We start from the raw sequence: 10,115 nt of genomic DNA, 5'->3' as shown, positions 1-10,115 counted from the left end.
GTACATTCCATGTTCCGATGATTAATGGATGTCTACAGCTGTTTCTCTTCAAATTGAGTGGTTCCACATCAGCAAATGGAGGTCTCGAAAGCTTTACCTTATCCATAGGAGTAAGCTGAGTTTACTCAGATGATGCAGCTCTTACCCAGTCCTAATGTAACCAGAATATTCATAAAGTTGCATGGTAATGTATCAAACAATATTTCTTTTCTATTCATTAGGTTTTCCCTGGCCAATTCTTTGAGACGTGGACAGCCTCCTCTTTCTTCCTAATCTGTCTCAGTTTGTAAGGTGGGCTGATGCCTGTGCACCATGTGCATCCTGCTGGGTTTGAAACACCAGTGGCTCAGCCTCAAAACTCACATCAAAACGTCACCACGGCAGGACAAACTGACAGAAAAGTTTGTCTCCCTGTTGGAAACCTCTCGTACCACCTTTACCTGGGTCCCTGCGGCTGACTCCTCCTATGTCCAGATTCCTAGGCCTTTTAATCCCCTTTCTCTCGCTCTCCCATCCTGTTGCTTTGGGCGTGCCTGAGTTCCTCTCCCCACCTGGATCCCTGCGGCTGACTGCTCCTCTGTCAGTGTTCCTGGCTTTTAAATCCCCTTTTTCCTGCTCTCCTGCACTGCTGCTTTGGGCGTGCCTGAGTTCCTCTCCCCATCTGGATCCCTGTGGCTGACTGTGCTGACTGCTCCTCTGTCAGGGTTCCTGGCTTTTAATCCCTTTTACCTGCTCTCCCGCACTGCTGCTTTGGGCGTGCCTGAGTTCCTCTCCTCACCTGGATTCCTGCGGCTGACTGCTCCTCTGCCTGGGTTCCTGGCTTTGTTATCCCCTTTCTCCTGCTCTCCCGCCCTGCTGCTTTGGGCGTGCCTAAGTTCCCTTTCCTCACCTGGATACCTGGGCCAGACTGTGGGAGCCTTAAAAGCCAGAATAATCAATCATGAGACAAAGCAGAGACATCCGATGTTTCTGAGGGACAAAGTAGCATTTTGTAAACATTAACCTAGCTGAACTACACAAGGACTATGGACTCAAGAGAGAAGGCAAGAAGAGCTTCCTCTGACATACCATCTTTTCACATACACAAGCATGGGTATCATCAGAAAGAAAGAGTATTGATGAGGATGTGGAGAAATTAGAACCCTCATCTCTTGCTGGTACATATGTAAAACAATGCAGTGCTGTGGTGGGTCCTCAGAAAGTTAAGCAGACAATTGCCACATGACCCAGCTATTTTGCTCCTAGGTATACACCACAAAGGCTGGAAAGCAGGGACCCAAATGGACAACTGTACATCAATGGTCAAAATGAAGTATTATTCACAATAGCCAAAAGGTAGAAACAACTCAAGTGTCCATCAACAAATGAATGGATAAACCAAATGTGGTACATATACACGAAATATCTTGAATAAGCAAAGGCACAGTGAGAAGAGTTTATTGGTAGTTGCTAAAGGCTAGAGTAAAAGGTTGTTGCTTGAGAGGTATCGAGTGCCTGTATCAGGTGATGAAAATGTTACAGAGATAGATACTAGTGATGGTTGCACAACATGGTGAATGTAAGTAATGTCAGTGAATTGCACACTTCAAAATGGTTGAATGAAAAAATTCTATATGTGTTTTACCATGATAAAAATTTTTTAAATTAAAAAGATTAAGAGGAAGGAAAGACTTCTTATTCTTAGCTCGGGTAAAGAGGGTTGAAATTATAAGAAATCATTTTGGGACAATAGATAGTATAGAAAAAAAGGAATACTACTAAGACAATAACTAAGATGATAATGGGCATAGAGACCTTAATGAAGAGAGAAAACATCATTTACACAAATAATCCCCTAAAGTGAGAACAGAGTATCAATTACTGATCACTGGTTAACATTAAAGGGGCCCTGGTGGTGCAGTGCTTAAAGTGTTAGGCTGCTAACCTAAAAATGATGGTGGTTCAAACCCACCAGATGCTCCATGGGAGAAAGATGTAGCATTTTTCTTCTGTAAATATTTACAGCCTAGAAAACTCTATGGGGGCAGTTCTACTCTGTCCTATAGGGTGGCTGTCAGTTGGAATCGGCAGTGAGTCTGGTCAGCATTAACCATTTTAATGTTGGTCTTTTTTGTCTTCCTTAACAGAACGTTCCTTCCATCTGGTGGCAGATGCTTAAATTGCAGGCCAAAAGCTACAGAGGCAAACTAAATCTCTGCAGGAAGGTGAGATTACAAAGTAGATCTGGATGGGAAATCTTCAGGGGAATATTCTACTGGGGGAGACTGAGAATATAACCATTTAACCCCTCGTGGGGCTGTAAGATACTCAGTATAAGGCCTGAAACACCTTAACTATGATGTAGAAAAAGTCCTGGACTCTAAGAGTGAATAAACCTATGACAGAGACCCAGCTCTGTCACCCCCAAGGTGGGAAAACAAAGACAAGCCAAATAGTCTTTCTGAGCTGCTGTTTACTCCTATTTTAAATGGCGATGGTAACACCTGCCAGATGATACTGGCTGGCAGGGTCTTAGCAAATCTGTTAATCTGGGTTCACAGTTATATTCTTTACTTAAAAAAAGAAAAAAATCTATAAAGTTAGTAAGACTTGGGGTTGGTCACAGAAACTGAGAAACCAAAAGGTGTACTGAGCTTTCCCTCTTGTGAAGTTAGCATATGAAATTCAAATACCATAATGGCTTGAATCATTAACAACTAGCACATATACACTCGATACTATACTTACAAACAGGATTCTAGAGAAGACATTTGATAAACTGTATTCCCAGGTAGATAAAAGTTTGCACCAAGGCTGATGAAAAGAAAACCAAGACACTACTGGGAGAAAAAACCTCAGTGTCTAATAATGGGGGCTGTGGATACTGTACAATTGATGTGTTTTACATGAATATTTCAGTGGGAAAAAATGCTCACAAAATATTATTTGGTGAAAAAGGCAAAGTGCAAAACTACGTATCGGGACTACTGCTAGTAGGTACAGGGTTTTGGGTTCCTTTTATTGGGGGGGTGGGGGTGGAAATGACCTGGAATTATATAGTGAATATACTAAAAGGCACTGAATTATATATACTTTAAAAAGGTAAATTTTATGTTAACTCAGTAAAAAATTAGAAACAAAAAAATGGTAGTATATAAAAATGATGTGGACATACCTTATTTTGTAAAGAAATAAGATCATCACAAGGCCAAATAACAAAAGGTTACCACTAATTCTCTCTGTTGGTATGCTTACAGACAATTCCACATCAATTCAAAAATTTTATTTTAGAAAAGGAATTATATATAAATAAAAGAAACGTTTGAAAAAAGTTACTATTGGATAATTCTCATTTTTTAGGACATTAACTCATCAGTGACATGCTCAGAAAACCTTATCTTGAAAGACAGGGGACACATCATTGAGTACACTTTCTGGTACAGGGCTGACTTTTAGAACAGTGTTAGTGCTTCACATACCAAATAAATAAATAAATTCACCACTGGTGATAGGGATCTAATCTGGAATATAAACCAAAGCAGATTAAGCTAATTCTATCACAAATAAATGACATAACCACAGTGAGGTTTAGGGAAAAAAATTTTTTGACTATATACTCTAAGGCCAAAGACAAAAAGAACTGTATACAAATTGTGTCCTGAAGTCAGTTGGTTTGTTTTTCACAGGAATATGAGTTAGCCAATCTGGAACTGCTTTAAGTGTATTCTTAAAAAAACAAAAAACCTCACTGCTGTTGAGATGATTTGACTCATAGCGACCCCTCCTTGGGTTTCTGAGGCGGTATCTCTACAGAAGTAGATTGCCCAGTCTTCCTTTTGAGGACTGGCTGGTGGGTTTGAACCACCAGCCTTCTAGTTAGCAGTCAAATGCCTTAGGCATTGGACCACCAGAGCTCCCAAGTGTATTCTAGGATTGAGCAAATCAGTAAATATATTGTGGATGATGAGAGCCAGGCTTCTTGTTGCCGGAGAAAGGAACTACATCTAAGGAAAAGGGAAAGACTACTCTTTGGGGTTAGAATGCAATCAAAGACATCAGTATAAACTGAGCTCACATATTGAGTTCATGCTGATACCTTCGCTTCCAGTCCAATATGTGCATATTTATGTGCACACATATTATACACAGACCTAAAGAGACTTGTGTGTATACCTATATATATTATTTCTAACCTCTGTCCACTGAGAAGGCCTAGAACTTCAGCCTAGCAGCAACGAGTGTAACTACCACCCAGATCTTAGTTTTTACATACCATTCTCAAATAAAAGAAACCCTTGTGTTCTGTAAGGAGGTCTGGTGGTGTAGTGCATAAGGCATTTGGTAGCTAACCAAAAGGTCAATCGTTTGGACCCACCAGCCACTCTGCTCAAGAAAGATGAGGCAGTCTGATTCTGTAAAGATTTAAAGCCTTGGAAACTCAAGGGGGTTGGTATGGGTCAGAATTGACTGGATGGCAGTGAGTTTGGTTTTTGGTTTCTTGTGTTCCTTAGGTAAATATCTGAATGCAGGGCTGGGGCAGGAAACACACAAGATGAGCCTGGACCAGCATGTGGAATCAGGAAATAAAGATAACTTCAGAAAATGATGGGAATATGTTGAAAGGACACAAATCTATGATAATCTGAGTAACAAAAATAAATAATGATAGTGTTATAGATTGAACTGTGTCCTCAAAAATATGTGTTGTAAATGTTAACCTCTATGTCTGTGGTTATAATTCCATTTGGGAATGGGTTGTTTTTGTTGTAATAATGAGACAGGATTAGTAGAGGGTATGTCTTGATCAATCTATTTTAAAATATAAAAGAGGTTAAAGAAGCAAGCAAAAGAAGTAAAGATGAGGAAAGAGAGATGCCAAGCCACAGGAAGACCAACCAGCAGAAACTCAAAAGAGACAAGGACCTTTCCCCATAGCTGACAGTGAGAGAAAGCATTCCCCGAGAGCCACCACCCTCAATTCAGACTTACAGCCTCCTAAACTGTGGGAAAATGAATTTCTGTTTGTGAAAGCCACCCAGTTACGGCATTTCTGCTACAGCCGCACTAGAGAACTAAAATAGTAATGGATGTTAACTCATTGTTTTGGTTATCTTGTGCTGGTCTAACAGAAATACCACAGGTAGATGATGGCTTTAACAAACCAGGATTTATTCTCTTATAGTTTAGGAGGTCAGAAGTCAGAGTTCAAAGTGCCAGCTCTAGGGGCTGGGTGAAGGCCACTCAACTGCAGGCTTCAGCTCTGCCTCTTCCTCCCAGACCACTGAAGCTAGAGACTTCTCTTAACTCAGGCAGCTGCTGAGGCTGACAAACCCAAGGTCAACAAGTAAAACGGCATACTCCCAAGGTTATCAATCAACATGGCAGGCTACTAAATGAAGACTTGGCTACATGCAGGGTCCAAGCATGCCAAAAAGCTCAGGGACCTTTCTCAAAATGTCTTCTTATATACTGGAAGCAGACTACATCCCTAAGGCAACTACTCAACTGCTCACAGCAGACTCCACCATGGAGCTGATTGCCAGTCTCATCATGGGGAATCACTACATCCAGCTGCCCAGCCACTCAAAACCAGGCCTGACCAAGGTGACACATAACCTTAACTACCACACTCACAGAATAAAATATGTATTTTAGTAGTGGAATTCTTTCTTTCTTTTATTTTAAACAAATTACATGAGATCCTAGATAGAGTGGGAGAACAATGTGGAACAAAATTCAAAATCACAAAAAAAATTTTAAAGTAACCAGATTTGCTGGTCTAATAGAGCCTGGTCAGACCCTTGAGACTATGGCTTCTAGTTACCCTTTAGGTGTGAAACTGCACTCACTTCTGTGGCTTCCAGCCAAACAATAGACAGGCACATGGGGTGAACATTTACATCAGGTAGATACACACTCATTGGAGCGATCTATTGTGGGAGAACAGAAGGGCAGTGTTTGCACAGGAAGACAGCTGGGGTGTGGGGGGGGAGTCATGACAGGGAAGGACACAGAGAAGGGAAAACTATGGAGAGGAAGTGAGAAGAGAGCTGTTACACTGTGGGGAATTACAGTCAATGTCATGAAATAAAATGTGTATGAACTTCTGTATGGAAAATCAATTTGCTCTGTAAACTTTCACCCAAATCACAATACAAATTGAAAAAAAAATTACACAGAACAAACTTCAGGGGTTTTGAGACCTCCAAAATACCACTTACATCAAGTTGTCAAAGTTAACATTACCATTAAAGAGACATCAAGAACATTTATCTGCTAATATGATGCACTAAGAAGGTTACAACATCACATCTGTGCTATCCTTACCAAAATGCATAACCTGAATCTAATAATGAGCAAACATCAAACAAACACAAATTGAAGGGCATTCCACTAACTACCCAGCCAATACTTTTCAAACATATTAAGATCATGAAAGACAAAGGAAGAAACCGTCCCAGATTAAAGATGACTACGGAGACAAGACAGCTAAATGCAAAATGTAACAGCTCAGGGGGCAGGAGTGCATGGGAGGGAAGGACACAGGGAAGAGGCAACTACGTGGAGGAAGTGGGAAGAGAGCTGTTGCACTGTGGGAAATTGCAGTCAATGTCATGAGACAAAGTGTATGTGAGCTGCTGTATGGAAAATGAATTTGCTCTGTAAACTTTCACCCAAATCACAAAAAAAGAAAAAAAAGAAGAACAGGCTTACTGATCTGATGAAGACTAGTAGACTCCCCGAGACTATGACCCTTAGAAACCCTTCAGGCCTGGAACTGAAATCACTCCCTTGGCTCAACTTTCAGCCAAATGATAGACAGGCCTATAAAAAGTGAACAATAATAAAGGAAGGGATGCACTCATTAGAACAATCAATCATACAAGAGCAAAAGGCTTTGCCCATGCACAAAACTCAGAAGGCAGGAAGAGGACAAATGGAAACAGTAAATGCAGGGAAGAAGTGAGATGAGTGCTATTTCATTTTGGGGATTGCAATCAATGTCACAAAACAAAATATGTATGAATTATTGAATGGAAAACCAATTTGCTCTGTAAACACTCACCCAAATCAATAAAATAAATTGTTTTTAAAAAATCCTACTGAACACAACATAGAACAGATCATCAAGTTCTGGCCTATAGATTTGCAGACTTCAGACGAGTTACTTCACCTTCACATATGCTAGGTTTATTAAGCATAAAATGAGTGGCTTAAACTATAGTTTAACTTTCTGGGGTGATGGAAATGTGTTATTTTTTGATTGGTGTAGTGGTTGTATGGATGTATACATTTGTCAAAACTCATGGAACTAGACACTTTAAATGGGAACATTTAATGTAAATTATACTTCAATGAAATTTTCTTAAAAACTTCTATCTCAAATCTCTTGCATTAAAGGAAATTTCTGGTTCCTAATTTATGAAACAGACCACCTCTGGTTTGTTGCTGCAAATTGCAGTGATAAGACAACAAGAAAAATTAAAACTAGAGGGGGGAAGAAAACAACAAAAACGATGATGAACTGAGACAATACTGGATTAAACTATCATCAGTTAAATTATCAAAATCCCATCACATACCTTATAAAAGAAATACTGTACAAGGTGTGCTATTCTCACATAATACAGATGTCCATGAGCCAATAGCAGTTTCTTTAAATGTTTAAACTTTGGAACCGCATAATCACTATTTCTGGCTGCGTGGCGACCTTCTTTGCCTTTAATGCCTAAAAAGAGAATATCTCTATTGGGTGAGTATATTATAGAATAAGTAGCCCTCTGATTTTTTCTTTTAATATGTTAAACTTGCTTAAATATTATATTTCACCTTTATACTTTACCTTTTTCTAAAAACCAAAAGTGCTTTCTTTAAAGCAGCACTGAGACTTTCCAGTAAAATGGAAAACCAAGTTTAATTTGCAGCTATGTATCAGTTAACACAATATGAAACAATGGAATAGAATCATTATGTTAATTACTACAAGGCAAAAAATATCCGGAGGAAAAATTTAAACCTGAAAAACCTTTTGAAACTACTTAGAAGTATTTAATTGTGTATGTCACAGGACTAGATTAAGGTGACTCTGTTCTAAGAGCTCAAAATCTTTTCACTGAATGAAACTCAAGTAGTAGCCAAAGTATTCCATGAACTCAAGTAGCTTTGGGCCATTTCCACACTGGATAAGTTATGAATAAAACTTTTTAAAAGAGTTCTGCACCAAATAGGGCAACTCCCAATAGGAGAGAAGAATTTGGGAATCTAAACTGTAGTACAATGATTCTCAAGATTCTAATTCCACACCTCCTCCCCCACAACCCCCCACACATACAAACTTGCTGGGGTATTAGGATTACTGCCTAACAGTAACCTGACAGGGAAAAAATGATGCAGGTGGCAGAAAAGCTGTCGTTGCACATCAACATATAAATTCAGCACTATAGCCTAAACCACCCATTAAGAGTGTCATGTGGAAAACCAGTCAAACAATGACCATTTCTTGGTACCCAGGAGTTAAATATCTCCAAAGATATAGTGCAGCGACATAAGCAGGCAGTCTAGCCAGGAGAGGAAAATCAATACAATTTCATGCATGCTGTCAAAGTCAGAGCTAAGCAATCAATTGCGCTGCCAGTAGGTTTGGGAAATTCACTTCACTTGGCCAATATAAAAATAGCCCCTCACTTTGTATTACCACATTCCCATTGAGAGTAGGACCTTGGGATAGGTATGTTCCATGATCAGATGAGGCCCTTTGTTCACTTAAAAATTATCATCCCCAAATTCAAATTCAAGATGAGCAAACAAAACAATTTCTCCACAATATAAGACCATTCTACCTAGAAGCAATACTAATACCTTACAGCTGTCATCTCAGTAGATGTTTCTTACCTATTCCCACATGGGATTCCAAGATCATACTAACATCATTGGCACCATCACCTATCGACAGTGTTATTGGACTGCCTTTTAAATTCTTCACCATTCTGACAATCTAAACATTAAATACAAAAGAAGTATAGAAAATGTCAAAGCAGAATGTGAGATTGGACAACATTTGGGGTTTATGACTCATTCATACTTGTAAATGGAGGCCTTTCAGAGAGTTTGGGCACATATGCACAACAGTCAAGAATTCTCGGATGAAGAATAACACAGCTGTTCAAAATGTAATACCAGTGCCCACTTGTTTCTAGTTCTGTGCACATATGAACTGTCAAAAAATTGGCCTCCTAGGCTTCCCTCTTTTGTTGTTGCTTCATGTGTCCTTTCAGATGAGATGTTGAATGTTTGCCAGTGGATGCCAGAGAACGGAACTGGAGTAGCATTGGAAGAAAAGTGGGAAGTCAGAGAACAATGTTTTTGGTTTTTGGTCATTTCTCACTCTCTCCTCCCTACTGACATCCTTACCTTCCCCAGGTGCACCCTGATCCTTATTCCCTGGAATTTATCTAAGGTTAGATTCTGGCTCCCATGAGGCAATCCACTAATCTTCATTGTATCTCCTACTGCTGCTCGATATGGCTTGAGCCTTCCTACATACAGATGGCTGTACTTTAAAAGAGGGCATCATAAAGTTGGTGAGATTTGCAGAAAGATGCAAAGATGTGTATAAAAACTGTTACTACTCTCCGAGTGTCTCCTCAGGGTATGTCAATGATACTATCTAACTCAGTGCTGGGTGTATGCTACATACTGAATAAAATGTTCACCCTGTCTTAGAACACTTTTGCTTCCAAGTTTTTCCCAAACCTTCTCCTGGCAGAGTTATTTGTGGAAAGTATATTGGGTAAGCAGCTGCCCTTCCACTTTATGTTTCAGATAATGACTGCTTGATGTGTCAACTCTCAAAACCCCCTTAGAATCTAGCAGTGCTTACAAAGCTTCAATAATTTAGTAGCTAAATAACACCTTGCAAAATTTCTGTCCTCCCGATTGCTCTCAGTAATTAACATAAATAAAATCCACTTTCAACAAAACTGATTTAAAATAATTTATATGAGGCTAAGCCACTTCAATCTTTGCTTTCAACACAATTTAGTCAGGTTTCACTTGTATTAAATAGCACAAAAATGCTATTTGATAATAGCAGATAATGACAAATCAAAGAAGATACGTTTGGTAGACAGCCAGAC

At 39.4% G+C, this 10,115-nt stretch overlaps 1 protein-coding gene across 1 annotated transcript in view; it reads right to left on the bottom strand.

Annotated features, from left to right (window-relative positions):
* ATP11C (ATPase phospholipid transporting 11C) overlaps window positions 1–10,115 on the bottom strand; it is a 134,298-nt gene that overhangs the window by 52,016 nt on the left and 72,167 nt on the right. The window contains exons 20-21 of the mRNA XM_007951727.1: window positions 8,872–8,974; window positions 7,563–7,708 (exon numbers count right to left, since the gene is read on the bottom strand). Coding sequence (XP_007949918.1) covers window positions 7,563–7,708; window positions 8,872–8,974 — 249 coding nt within the window. The remainder of the gene's footprint in view (window positions 1–7,562; window positions 7,709–8,871; window positions 8,975–10,115) is intronic.

Source organism: Orycteropus afer, unplaced genomic scaffold (assembly GCF_000298275.1).
Source record: "Orycteropus afer afer isolate SDZICR_OR568_19922 unplaced genomic scaffold, OryAfe1.0 scaffold00310, whole genome shotgun sequence".
In the NCBI taxonomy this organism is placed as follows: Eukaryota; Metazoa; Chordata; class Mammalia; order Tubulidentata; family Orycteropodidae; genus Orycteropus; species Orycteropus afer.
Note: the sequence above shows the minus strand (reverse complement) of the source record. Positions and strands in the feature narration are given on the sequence as shown.